The sequence below is a fragment of the Rhagoletis zephyria genome, unplaced genomic scaffold (genome assembly GCF_001687245.7).
Source record: "Rhagoletis zephyria isolate East Lansing unplaced genomic scaffold, Rhagoletis_zephyria_1.1 Rzeph_scaffold_00996, whole genome shotgun sequence".
Lineage (NCBI taxonomy): Eukaryota > Metazoa > Arthropoda > Insecta > Diptera > Tephritidae > Rhagoletis > Rhagoletis zephyria.
This window is the reverse complement of record NW_016158080.1, coordinates 63,763-77,716: the sequence shown is the minus strand read 5'-3', so window position 1 is coordinate 77,716 and position 13,954 is coordinate 63,763. Positions and strand designations below refer to the sequence as shown.

Below are 13,954 nucleotides of genomic sequence, written 5' to 3'. Positions count from 1 at the left end.
AATTATTTAAAAATTCAAATCAATTATTACAAGTTTGTTACGAACTCGAAATAAAATTCAACTCGAATTAAAGCAATCAGGTAATTGAAATGCGTAAGAAAAAATGGGTGTCCAACAAAAAAGGTCTAAAAAGGGGTTAGTTTGAAAATAATTTGAAGAGGGTTGCCACCTGTTTGAAAAGTCGAATTTAAATAAAATATACACATGTTATATGCAATTATAAAATATGGATACCAAACGAAAGTAACACTTTTAGTTTTAATATTCAGAATATTTTTTAGTTGTTTGAAGAGGTTTGCCACCTATTAAGAAAATTAAATATAAATAATTTGATAAATGAATTATTGAAGGAGGGGTATACACCGAAATGGGGTTGAGAACTGTTTGCTTGTTAAAAAAAGACCAATTCAACTTAATTAAGTTAGCATTTTTTAAGTGATGAACGGTGATTTGAAATTAGAAATGAAGCGAAAAACCATCACCATGCGACCTTTTTCTTCTTCTTCTTTATTGGCGCTATAACCGCCTAAGCAATTTTGGCTAAGTTTAAAAGGGCACACCTGTCCTTTCTCCTATGCGACATCTCTTCACTCAAATATTAGGTACACGGATCGCTTATAACTTTGTCTAAAAATTTAATTATCTTTAAGGTTTTTGAAGAGGATGGCCACCTGTTTAAAAAGTTCAATTAAGTTTTGGCGTTTGCAAACTTTAAGTAGCTAGGACTAACCGTTAATTTGTGGGAATTTTTTGAAGATGATTCGCATGTTTTTCATAGAAAGTGTTTTGGAAATTGTTTTTATATGGAAGAAGAAAATACGTGAAAAAATCTTAATACTTGCACTTTATTATGCCAAAATTTAATGGGCTCCAAAACTGCGAACTAATAAAAATTCTAAAAAATCTGATTAATTGCATGAAAATTGATTGAATTAAATGTATATTTTTTTCTTGTTGTAACTAGTGTGATATTTTGGTAAAAAAATTTGCAAAAATAATTAAATCAAATTGTTTCATATATTGTGAAAAGTTCTGTGTGCCAATACTTTTTACCATGAGTGTACATACATATTTACTACGACTGAGTATCGCACAAATGTAGAATTTTTTAACTTCCTTGCGATCATAGGAACTGTCCTGGTAATACCAAAGAAGTCCGTGTAAGAGTTCCGTTATACATATGATACCAACTCTGACTAAGATAGTTGAAAGTCTTTTGCAAGACAACTGAAGGGCAGTAGGCAAGATGCGTAGTTTGAAAGATTTTCCTTATTCTGTTTGTTTTGCCAACTTTCATCATGAAGAGCTCTTTTGCTAGAAAGCACTTGTAGAACATTTTGCTCCTCCAACAGTCACAACGGCCGAGTGAGCAAAGCACTGGATTGCCAGTCGAGAGATCCGAGGTTTTTTTAAATTTACTAATATTTTTTCCCCCAATTTAATTTTCTTTTAATTGTATATATTTTATTGTTTGATAAAGAAAGATATATACATATATAGTTTTTAAATTTAATTTAATTTTTAGAAACTTTTTGGTTTTTTTTTAAATTTATTTTTCTGTTTAATTTTGTCTTAATTTTTAAATATAATTTAATTTTCTTTTCTTCTAATTTAATTTTTAGATTTGGCTGTTTTAAAAAGAAACCTATTTTGTTAATAACATTTAGTTTTTATAGCCATTTTTTTGTTTTTAATTTTTCTTTTTATTAACCGTTTTTTTGTTTGTTTAATTTGAAGTTATTTAAATTTTTATTTTTAGAAAGAAAAATATATGCGTATTTTTTAATTTAAGTTAATTTTTAGAAAACTAATTGTTAAAAGACAAACAGAATAACGCTCAGACCTTTTCGTTAGCAGATCTTTCACTTTGTATTTCGAAAGACAGAAAAGAGATTTCAGGATAATTGCCTTTTGAAAGGTTACGGTGAGTTGAAGACAGTCGCCAGATTTGCCTAGTCTAGTGAAATCCAGTCCTTTTTGAACTTTTAAAAGTTCCTTTAAACATAGATTGTAAACTACTCAGATCCAAAAACAGCGACAACACCAAAGTTGAATAGCTGTACAAAAATATTTAAATATGCTTTAATATGCAAATTCTGTGACGTCTGCGACGGTAAGTAGCAAATGAAATTCCATGAAGCTGTCGTTGTCAACGAAAAGAAAAATGAAGAACAGAGAGATGGTAAAACAAAGAAAAAAATAATGCAATCATACAAAAATTACCTAATCTAACTGGAAATAACATTACGCGCGATACTAGCACTATAATTCTACACTTGTTGTTTTTTTTTTGGAAATTAATTTCTGGCCGCGAAAACCAGATTAAAATCAGGCCGTAGAAATAGATGCACATTGGAAATAATATAAAATAGCCCATGGAGTGAGCAAAAGTATCCACTATTTCAACAACTTCCATCGTAGCAACATAGCTAAACACCAAACAAACTAGTCATCATGAAAGCCGCCATCATCTTCGCTTGCCTTTTGGCTGTTGCCTTCGCTCGCCCCGAAGCCTCTATCGTCCGTCAGGATTCCGATGTGCAACCCGAAGGTTACAAATTCGATTTCGAAACCAGCGACGGAACCAAACACGCTTCTGATGGTCAGTTGAAGGACATTGGCTCAGACCACGAAGCTATTGTTGTGCGCGGCAGCTACTCGTGGGTGGATGAGAAGACTGGCGAAAAATTCACTCTCAACTATATTGCTGACGAGAATGGTTTCCAGCCACAAGGCGCTCACTTGCCCGTTGCCCCAGTTGCTTAAGTTGTTTTGGAGTCGTTGAAAAGAAGTTAATAGTTATTAGATGTTAGAGTTTTTTTTTATTGAAAATAAATTAATTGCAATTTTGTAAAGTTAAAATGGTTGATTTGTATTTATTAATTATTTAATTGTGAACTTTTGTGTATTCATAGGGCGTGCTTTTTTGTTTGATGGCAACTCAGTGAGTTGGCCTATGAAGTGAAGAACCTATAAAAATGGGGATTCTAACTCTTAGCCATAATTTTGAGTGAATTCAAAATTTTCAGCATACAATAATCGTCACCTGAGTGGAAGATCGACTTATCTCGGAAGTTTTCGAATTATATGCCAAGATAGGTCGATCTTCCACTCATGATTCGGTACAAGTTTTTTCTAAATGGTTCGAAACACTGAACCAAACCACATGGATTTTTAGAGCGGTTTGCAACCCAGACAATTGCGTTGGCTTGGAAATATTTGAATTTCCAGGGACTCAATCTCTCGTCGAAAAAAAATTACATTCTATAAAATCCTAATCCTGTTAGTCCTACCATTTAGCGCAGAAGCATCTACGATTACTACATTGAAGAAGTCACGTCTTCGTGCGGAAAGTGCCCCAGTAGAAGTATGGATACTTGCATGCTGGTGACGAGACAGTATATTGCAGACGATGGAAGGATGAGCAGAAAATGCAATTGCGGCTGTGCTGGCTAGATTGTGTTAAGCGAATGGAAGCAGAAGATCTGGTCCTGGAATTATTTGCAGCGGTGGCAGCAGACGAAGGTAGGCCTCCACTGGACTGGACTGGACTGGACTGGACTGGACTTTCGCACTAAAGAAGAAGAAATTTAGTAGCCCAGTAAGGATTTAAATTTATATAACAGAGGTTAATTTTAATTATGATGGCCGAAAGAACTCAATGTCACAGTTGCAACACTGGCAGATGGCTTGCCACACCAAGTATTTATTAGGCCAAAAACTTGTTCAACATTTTTAGCTTGAAGGCGTATTGGACTCCATTTGTCTTCGTTGCATTATAAAACTAAGCGCCACGAAGCTGCTTAAAAGCTGCTTTGACGTATGTTTTTCCGTCTCCACATACTTTTTCGTTCTTTTGGCAAAGATGCAGGAATGGTATTCTCAGGGAAGCTCAACTGGAAGATTTATCGCCCTTTATTTTTTTTGCTAGAGTTTTTCATATATTACAAAACGCGATTGTTTGACATTTTGACCTCGTTTTTCCCAAAATCTGGAGCTGATGGAAACTTTATACTTACGGATTCGTAATTAGAAAAAAAATTGTCTATCCAAAATAGCTTTAGCAGTTCGATCGAACTTTGGCAAAACCTCGTATCTCAAAACACTGTCAAACAACACTCTTTAACAAGAAACGTTCTATTAATACCATTTTTAATAACTTTTTTATTGAATATTAAAGATTAACTACTTTTTATTTAATTAAGAATAATGTATAATGAAAGGTAATACTTTAACGCCTATTTTGAATTATTTTTATGAGATTAATAATGGACACTTACGCAGAAGGTGCTCAACCATTTCCTCTAAGTTTTTAACTTAGTAACTTAGTGCCTTTACTTTAGTTCATTAACCTAAGTAAACAATAACTTTTCTCTTTATTGTCAAGAATCCATTGTCTTTCCTTATTCACCGCTACACTAACTTATTGCGCTTCTGTCAGCAAGCAGGAGAAAACCAGCAATATCACTGAACTAATGAACTAATTATTTTTAGTTCAATAGAGAAATGATTTTGCTGTTGTGGGTAGAGGGGAAAGAGGCATGGCTCCCGGAAACCCCCACTCACTAGTAAAGAAAAATCATCCATGTCACTTTAACACCCTCATGAACTCTTGGTGAATCATTTGAAAATGGGGAAAAGTTATCATCAACAGTTGTGGTATAGATTTCGTAATTTAGTTTTCGCATAGTTGAAAATAACAAATTTTAACTAAGTTTTTAGATAGAAAAACTATTAAATTAATTTAGAACTTCGAACTAGGTCACGCGTTCACTTTAAAGAACTAAAGAGTTCGTGAACGACAACAGTATAACCTGCAGCATACTTCTGTAGCAATCTCGCCGCGGTAAGTGCCTGAATCAAGATCTTCGAAGGAAAAGAAAATAAAAGAAATTTTGAGCATGGTCGAGCATACTTTATATGCAAGAAAATCCACAAAACCGCCAGCCAAATAAATTATTAAAAATCAACGCGATTTTCTAGCGTCTTTCGGTTTGCAGTTTTACCTACTAAAATTCAATGGGCTATAAAACTGCATACCCAAAATTTTTCAAAAAAATCTGATTGAAAAGTTTGAAATTTTTGGGGGATTCCGATAAAATTTGTTGAATTTTTGTAATTTTTGTACAAACTTTGAAATGTGGATTTATATGGTGTGTGTTATATATTACGCTAGACTTTTATACAAAAATATTAAACATCGAATAAACAAAGTAATATATCCAAAACTGGTCAAAGTAAAAAGTTTCTATCATTTCTTCCACCACTGTATATATAAATATGCTGACGAATTGATAACCCCCTCCTTTTTAAAAAAAAACAAAAATTTTACTTTTGAAGTCGGTTCTGATCCAGGTAATTTTACATTCAATCAGACCTTTAAATTGACCTTCAAAAGTGAAATGTTGGACTTTTTGACGCTTATTAATTTGATGGTTTGGGTTGATCTCGAGACCAAACTTTGGTGTCGTTGGGGCCGCTTCTCTTCCTACTTACTATCGAAAGGGTATAATTTAAAAATTTAATTTTCCAACAACGGCCAGTCCTGGAAAGTACTATCAGTTTCTAGCGGTTGGAAGAATATTTCCAAGAAGACCCAAAAAAATGTCTGCCTAAACTCTAAAATCCATCCTGAAACCGTTGGTGTATGAGTGATGTTGAAGTGAATTTGCCTTCTGTTTAAACGTCAAGGAGAAAGTGTTGGCCATTAGCCACAAAGCACAGCTAGCCATCACGTTTCGTGTAATGAAAAATAATAGAGAATCGAGAACGGGAGGACAATTTGAGTATTCATGCCAATATACGATCGCTCTAAAGTTAGTAGTCGATGTTAAAAGATTTAAGTTTTAGCAAGCTCTCACAACCACTTATAAACACCCATATACTATATTCTATGTAAATATACACATATAGTTAATATAAGCACGGTAAGAACTTGATTAAATAGTAACTATGAATATTTATAGTTTTTGTGCGTAATTGAAATTGATTTAAATTAAACTGGAACTATAAGTAGTTCTTTATTATGATTTAACTGAAAGATAGGAAGTATCTTTTAAAAATTAGCAAAAATTTTGAAGCACTTCTGATAGTATATAATAAAAAAGCGCAGGCATTAGAATGAATTGTGCACAGAGCTGGCATCGTGCATCGCAAAAGCACACACGAGAACAGAAAGAAGGAAAGCACATAAGAAAGAAAATGAAATTGCTTATCGTATTCGTTTGCTTGCTGGCTTTAGCTTTTGGTCAAGTCAACTTTCATGCGAAATCCGTTCAATTCGAGTCCAAAACAAAGAGGAGTGATTATGGCGCTAAGGGTGACGGATATGCCGCTGGGGAGCATTGGTTACTACCCCCACTTGTGGACGATGAAGCGGTGGTTTATTGAATAGGAAACATAAGTAATACAATTTGTATGTACGTATGTACTATGTCTATTAAGAAAGTAGAAATAAGAGTAGTTATATAAAGTAATTTACATGTATGTACTATGTACCTAGTTTTATGAAGGATGGTTAATATACTTTGCGTCTAATAAGGAATCTATGTATTTTTAGCAAGGAATGAAACCGAATCAAAATAACGTTACGATTTTGGCTTTTGTTTCGTTCTTCGAATTTAGTGTCGGTTTCGCTTTTGAAACAAAAATATGAAAACAAGTTTGACCAAAAGATTACACGGTTCAACAAAATTTGATCGTATTTTATCTCAAAAACATGGTCGACCTCGTCTTATAGTTTGTTAGATGTTGATTTGAAGTGCATTTACAAAGTTTTTCTAGGACGTTCAATTTTTGAGAAAAAAAAACAGTTGAAATGTCAAAAAGTGGCAAAAAGGGCAATTAACAAAAATTAAAAATAGAATTCGGACGTAGTTTTTTCGAAGAAAAAAAACGACGTATTAATGAAAATCGAATGCGTTTGATGGATTCTATCTCATGTCGATGGAATGAGCAGAAAGGAGTGAAAAAAAATATAAAAAAAACACTAGCGAAGAACATGGCGAACGATTCCATCAGCACATAGCGACTATGAAGAATCAGGGACCGTAATAGTTACAACTTTTATTTAAAAAATCACTCTTTAACAATTATTTTTTGACTTGTATTTAATTACTCCTAAAATAACCGCTATTTCTGACTTTTATTTTATAAATCCAAAATAACACTTATTTTTGATTTTTATCTGAATAATCTGCAAACAACAGTTAGTTTTGATTTTTAAATTATTTGGCTTAGATAACAGTTACCGAAGACTTTTATTTATAAAAGTCATAAATAAAAATCAGTCACTGACCTTTATTTTTTAAATCATACTTATAAAAGTCATTTGAATAAGTCGTAGTAAAATTTTTGTTTCCCAACACCTTCTTAACTGGGAAAATTTTAAAGGCTTTTATACGAATGATTTAAAAAATAAAAGTCGGTTACTGATTTATATTGATGACTTTTATAAATAAAAGTCTTCTATAACTGTTATCTAAGACTTATAATATAAAAATCAAAAATAATTGTTATTTTGCATTTATAATAAAATAGTCAAAAGTAATTGTTATTTTGTTTTTTAATTTTGCATAGAAATTGCAAATAAAAATTTGTTTTTAAAATTTGAGTCTCGGTGAAAAAAGAAATCGATTGATATGTATCACTACTTAGTTGTAGAACATTTCCTTCATAGTGAATTTTTCCATGACAGTTTCCATCAATAACTGTTATGTTCGGTCCCTTTGGAGAAGCGGTATGCTAGGAAACCAAATCTCCATATGCTTTCTGACTATTGCTGAACTTTGTAAAACGATGATAATGCGATGCCCAAAAGGAAATGTTTGAGGAAAGTGTTAAGAGACAAAAGACTAAAGACAAAAGAGAATAGTTCATGAAATCACTTTGTTTTTAAAATAAATTCATAGGTTAAGATTTTCGTATTTGTGGGAAAACAATTGCATGCTATTAAAGAACTGAGTTTTTTTTTAAGTTTTTCACTAATTTATAATCAACACATCGACATGAGATAGAATTCATCAGACGAATTGGATTTTCATTAATGCGGAAAAACTACGTCCAAATTCTATTTTCAATTTTGTTCAGAGCACTCTGCGGTAGATTGTTCTTTGACTAGGACGTTAATGTCATATACGCAGTCCTGAAAATCAAAGCCACATCCGCCAAGTAGGCAAAACATTTTACCCACCAATATGAGCCCCAACAGTGGTGAGATAATTCTGGTCTGTGGTATCCTTTCGTGGTTGAGAATCTGACTTTGTCCCATCCTAGCGGATAAGTTATGGACATAGATTTAAGAATACTTGCAGCCTAGCGACATGTTATGCCTCCTGCTCCTTTTTTCGGCGAAACAAGTTCTTAATGTTCTATGTACAGTTAATCAATATTCATAATGTTTTTCAAGTAAATTTTTCTCTATAAAACTGCAAACCCAAAAATGTTCTAAGGATTCAGATTAAAAATTTGGAAATTTTGATAAAATTTTTTTGAATTTTCTTACATCTTGTAAAGTTTGATTTATATGGTTTCGAATTGGACAATATTTTTATAGAAAAATATTAAAGAAATTTAGCTTAAAAAACATTGTGAATATTAAAAAAAAAATTAACACGTGGTCACTTGTTTGAGTCACTGTATATCCAAGAGATAACCCGTGACATACTCGTACCGTTTGTTCATATCAGCTATCGCATTTCTTTATAAAATTTTCCTTGATATTTCGAGATTTGAAAGTTGAGATAGCCCAGTTTTTTTTTTAAATATCCCTAACAGTATTCGGTGAAGTCTGCTTGTAAATATTAAGAGTGTTGCTAGGTCGAATGCAGTAAATTTTTGTTTAGTTAGGTTCTCGGTTCGCTTGAACGGAAATTGAGTAAATGCACCATCTGCATAATAAAAACGAGCAATAAAGAATATATTGTTAAATATGCATATCTGCTCGACAAGTCTTTTAATTTATACACCAAACATTTTTATCACACATTTTTAAATAATAAAAATTTGCATAAAAGCATCCAAAGAAAACGGTAAATAAAATTATATGCGCTCGTTTTCAATGAACCAAGCAATTTAGGAATACTTGAAAAGAAATTATAACAAAATTTATGCCTTCACCGCCCTAACTGAACTGGAAATGTGAGCAGGATTTGTGGTACTAGCTAGCATGCTGCTCCTAAAAACGTGCAGCAGCTTATGCAATCGTATCAGCGCAATCTGCTAGGCGTAACAGGTTAATGATTAGAACCAGATTTAATATGGTTAAAGTGGAAGAATTTCATTTTGGTTCATTTTATGATTGGAGAAATGCTGGCATTGCGAATGATATAAAATGTCAGCGTAAGCTAAGAAAGTTATCCACTAAGTTGACAACGTTTATCGCAGCAGCAACATAGCCGAACACCTAAACCTAAACGCCTAAACATGAAAGCCGCCGTCATCATTTTCGCTTGCCTTTTGGCCGTTGCCTTCGCTCGTCCCGCCGCTGATACCCAAATCGTCAAATCCGACTCTGATGTCGGACCTGAAAGCTACACCTACAGCTTGGAGACCAGCGATGGTACCAAAAAGGACGAAGCCGGTCAATTGAAGAATGTCGGTACTGATCAGGAAGCCATCGTTGTTCAGGGTAGCTACACGTGGAAGGATGAGAAGACTGGCGAAGTATTCACTGTCACCTATACCGCTGACGAGAACGGTTTCCGACCACAAGGCGCTCACTTGCCCGTTGCCCCAGTTGCATAAACTACCTATGTAGTTTGATTGGATGATGCGAAGTTAAAGGTTTCTAATACATAAATACATAAATAAGAGTTTTTTTTAATGAAAATAAATTAAATGCAATTTTTTAAATTTGGTGTTTATTTTTTGTTATTCTTCGAAAATATGTGCGGTTTTAAGCAGCTTTCATATGGTATACATATTAAGACTCACATCTTTTTTCACACAAAAAACTGTATATTATAGCGAAAAGAAATTCCTTTCACAGTATCTCCATTAAAACAAAATCATCTTAACAGTAGAGTATTTTTTTGCAACAGTTTTCCCAATAAAGCAAGTGACAAAATGATACGGTCCAACGAAATCATGTATGTAAATCCAAACTTTGTACAAAAATTAGATAAATTCAACTAAGTTGCACAACGACAAATTTCCACTTCGAAGTATCTGGAAAATATCGTTGATTTTTAAATTTTTTGTTTGCTGACGCTGTCACGCATTTTCTTCCATAGAATGTTACTAACTTTGACAGTTATGTGGAAGAAAATAATAACACCGTCGGCGAAAAAATTATCAAACATCAATACGAAATCTTAACCTCTCAAACACATTTTCCAAAATTCCACAGTAATGTTACTTCTTTTCAAAGGGTTGTTGCTAGTATCAATTTTGAGTAAATTAGCGTCCCCTTAAATTTCGAAATATCGAAGTTGCTGAAATTTACCGTTACACGAAAAGTGGGCATAAATTTCGTGCGATTTCAATAATTTTCAACGTTTTGCGTTAATGTGGCAAGCACAATAAAATAAAATAATACAAACGAAAATAAAATAAAGTCAAATGAAACGAATAATTAAAAACAAATAAAAGAAATCATAGAATCAAAATTTTGTTGGCAATCGCTCCAACCGAAGATCGAACCTGGAACCTGCAGGCTAGTAGTACGCAGCTCTCACAACTCGGCTACCGCGGATGAAGGAATCATCGGCTGCTTTGTTTGCGTATTTGTTTGCTCAGGTAGCGTAGTGCAGTCAATTGAAATTGGATTCCTATTTGAATTAGTATGGTGAGACTGTATTACCGATGAAAAGATATATATATAGCCGTGCTAGTTTTGTACATTCTCTGTATTCTGCGCTCTCTGAGTTTTGGTCAGTGCTATCATCGAAAACTTCCTTCATTCGTATTAAGCTTGGGCATTAACTTTAGGACTTAATTCGGATCAACTGCAGTTAATTCCCGAGATAATTGCGCATTAACGAGTTGTTCTGGATCAAGGCGGCCGTGCTTTTATGCTCTAAGCGAGGAGTATCCCAAGGATACGAATGGAAATGTAACCTACCTACCGATATGTAGTTCGACCTACTGAATCCGAATTTGAGGTCCACTCGCACCCGAAATTATGAAAAAAGTTATTTGTGCATTTCGACTCACTGAATCTAAATCTAAGGTTCGTTTGACTCGTACACCTCCAAAATTTCGAGTGTATTGCGAATTTTTTGCCATTTTTTTTCGTTTTTTCGTAATTTACTCGAATGCTTGAGGGTGTACGGGTCAAACGGACCTTTAGGCTCGGATTCAGCGGATCGAAATCAGTGTTGGTACATGCAGGGAAAATTCCCTACTCATTGGGTTTTTATTTGAAAAAAAAATTAGTGTAGGGAAAAGAAGGACAGAAGCGTTTTTCAAAAAATCGAAATTTTTGTGTAAACAATTTTTTTTCGCTCAAAATGCAAATAAGTTCGCATGGAAACTTTTTATCAATGAATGAATGAATGGCAGCGTTAAATCCGAAAAAGTGTTCGAATGACAGCATATAGCCACCACCATGGCTTCATGGTTGTTATTTGTTTTCAAACTGACATCGACAGCTAATTTTTACACAAATTTTGTACTTTTTTTTATCAATTTTGGCAAACTTGCGGCATTGTACCCTTTTTGGGGGTAAGTTGCTTCAATAGCACCACGCTCCATTTGATCTTTCATGAGCAGTGGCTCACTCCGATTTTTGTGTGGCCTCAGTAGCTATTTGAGCGTTCACTTGATAAAGCTAAATATTAAAGTAAAACAAAATTTATTGTTTTCTTATTTTATTTATGTATGTGTATGTGGCCCTCTAGAATAACGACACATTTCAGAACTAAAGAACCCATAATCCTGTAATCCTAACCAAAGTAAGATGTAAGGATTACTAGTTTAAGTAACAAGGATTATACATGGACTAGGCAAAGATTAGAGCCATGAGCCCCCTAACAGGATTAAGGTTTTTTTTTGTTTTGAGTTGTGCCGTTATTGCATATGCCCATCGATATATACTTGTACAACGCAGTAGTGTACATATTATATTTTTTTATGTATTATATTTGTTATTATAAAAAATTTTCTAAACATTGCACCTTCCGTGTTTTATATAGTCAAACTTTTTCACGGGTGTTATCACAGAAAAAAAATTTCCGCCAAAATTGCATCTGCTAGCTTTTATTGCAGGTAAATTCGCATTTTTCTTAGCTTACAAAATAAAGAACTGTTAGCGATAATAAAGTTATTTGTTCTATTTAGACAGGTTGACATTGTGAAAAATTTATGGTTTGTTGTTCGTGCCATGCAATCTGTTGACCGTTTTTTTTTAGTACAGTAGAAATTTTGGAGGGAACAAGTTTTGAACTAAAAAAGAAACGTTTTAATTTTTTTTTAATTGAGCTTCAAATCAATTAGCAAGTAATTTAAGATTTATTTTACAAATGAGTGCAAATAAACAAAAACAATTTTTCAGCAGTTTCAGTGTGATTTCAGCAATAAATGAAAACACATATACATACATACAAAGAGAAAAATATATACATACGTAGTTATGTATGTCCTTTATTAGACCATGCGTTGGTGTGTGTGTGTGTTAAAAACAAATTCAGTAGCTAGTAAACTTAGTATAAATAGACGCCAAACATTTTTAATTGCATTCATAAAGTTCTCAACTTTCACAAAGTTTGAAGGGTATTCGTTCGTGCAACTGCATAATGAAGTTCATCATTGTATTCCTCGCCATCTTTGCATTGGCCCATGCTCGTCCCGATGTGGAGATTATAAAATCAGAATCGGATGTGCAACCTGACCATTATACTTTTGAGTAAGTAAATTATATGCCGAGTGGCCACATATCGATGGTCCTCTGCAATAAGGACACAACTCAAAATTCCAACAAAAAAAAAACCCTCACTACTGTTAAGTGTCTCATGTCACTAAAAATTGTCGAATCCATATCTTATTCTCACTAAATGAAGTAGTAAAGGTTACTTAAGTACGTAGTAAGGATAAGATTTGGATTAGGTAAGGATTCGAGACATGGGACACTTAACAGTAGTAAAGGGTTTATTTTTGTAGAATTTTGAGTTGTGTCGTTATTGCAGAGGACCATCGATATGCACATAAATATACTGTTACAGTTTTCGCTTTCTTGGTATAACTGATTGTAAATTATTATTTTTGTGAATCCTTGCAGTTTGGAGACCAGCGATGGCACCAGCCGTCACGAAGAAGGTGTTATCAAGGATGCTGATACCGATCATCCTGCCATTGTGGTGCACGGTAGCTTCTCATGGAAGGATGAACACGATGGCAAACAGTATTCGGTCAGTTTTGTAGCGGACGAAAATGGCTACCAACCCACCGGTGAGCATCTGCCGAAGCTGCCTGCAATCGAGCATTAGACTCCCGCCTTACTAAGTAAAGTTGTTCTCGTATTTCGTTTCCACACTAATACTAATTTAAATAAATCATCAATTGACAGCATCGCAAAGTGCAATAAGTGCAAATTAAGGTGGAGCTTTTATTTCGCCGCGGGATTTATTTGTTTGTGTAAAATAGTCTGTGGCTATTAGTTAGCAAAATTTAAGTGAAACTTCTCACGACTTCTAGAAACGATAGTATTTTTAAATTTCCGAGGGAGTTCTACAAAAATGCTTGCCAGAATTTAAAGCCAATTACTGACAAAAGCACTTCTATGACATCTGGGTCCAAATATGCTTCCTCTAGTACTTTTACCATCAGGTTTGGGTTCGCCAGTGCACCTGACTTGAGATCCTTCGCTGATCTTGCATAGCACTTTAGATGGCTTTTGATATCTCAGCTTTGCATGCTGCTTCTACGGCGCCACAGTCTGGTGGACATAACTGGATAAGTCACTCACTAATTCTAAACTTACCAAGTTTCAAAGAGCGGCATGCATGCTAATCACAGG

General features: G+C 33.9%; 3 protein-coding genes across 4 annotated transcripts; all 3 read left to right on the top strand.

The window, feature by feature from the left end:
- Positions 1-2,396: 2,396 nt before the first annotated feature.
- Positions 2,397-2,855, top strand: LOC108362366 (larval cuticle protein 5-like). The gene has a single exon (XM_017615299.1). The coding sequence runs from the start codon at positions 2,455-2,457 to the stop codon at positions 2,764-2,766; it is 312 nt and encodes a 103-aa protein (XP_017470788.1). The 5' UTR covers positions 2,397-2,454; the 3' UTR covers positions 2,767-2,855.
- Positions 2,856-6,201: 3,346 nt separating this feature from the next.
- On the top strand, positions 6,202-9,813 carry LOC108362364 (larval cuticle protein 5-like). 2 transcript variants are annotated; one of them, XM_017615296.1, is made up of 2 exons: positions 6,202-6,241; positions 9,479-9,813. In XM_017615296.1, exons 1-2 carry the CDS (start codon positions 6,202-6,204, stop codon positions 9,742-9,744), a joined length of 306 nt encoding a protein of 101 aa, XP_017470785.1. In that variant the 3' UTR covers positions 9,745-9,813. The 2 variants fall into 2 exon arrangements, with proteins under 2 accessions (XP_017470785.1, XP_017470784.1); XM_017615295.1 differs by lacking the exon at positions 6,202-6,241 and having other exon boundaries at positions 9,380-9,813.
- Positions 9,814-12,696: 2,883 nt separating this feature from the next.
- Positions 12,697-13,527, top strand: LOC108362365 (larval cuticle protein 5-like). Its single transcript, XM_017615297.1, has 2 exons — positions 12,697-12,844; positions 13,217-13,527. Exons 1-2 carry the CDS (start codon positions 12,735-12,737, stop codon positions 13,422-13,424), a joined length of 318 nt encoding a protein of 105 aa, XP_017470786.1. The 5' UTR covers positions 12,697-12,734; the 3' UTR covers positions 13,425-13,527.
- The last annotated feature ends 427 nt before the right edge of the window (positions 13,528-13,954 follow it).

Coding starts and splice junctions, on each gene's coding strand:
- LOC108362366 (XM_017615299.1), top strand. CDS start 2,455: ATGAAAGCCGCCATCATCTTCGCTTGCCTTTTGGCTGTTGCCTTCGCT.
- LOC108362364 (XM_017615295.1), top strand. CDS start 9,424: ATGAAAGCCGCCGTCATCATTTTCGCTTGCCTTTTGGCCGTTGCCTTC.
- LOC108362365 (XM_017615297.1), top strand. CDS start 12,735: ATGAAGTTCATCATTGTATTCCTCGCCATCTTTGCATTGGCCCATGCT. Junction 12,845..13,216: donor CCTGACCATTATACTTTTGA/GTAAGTAAATTA, acceptor GAATCCTTGCAG/TTTGGAGACCAGCGATGGCA.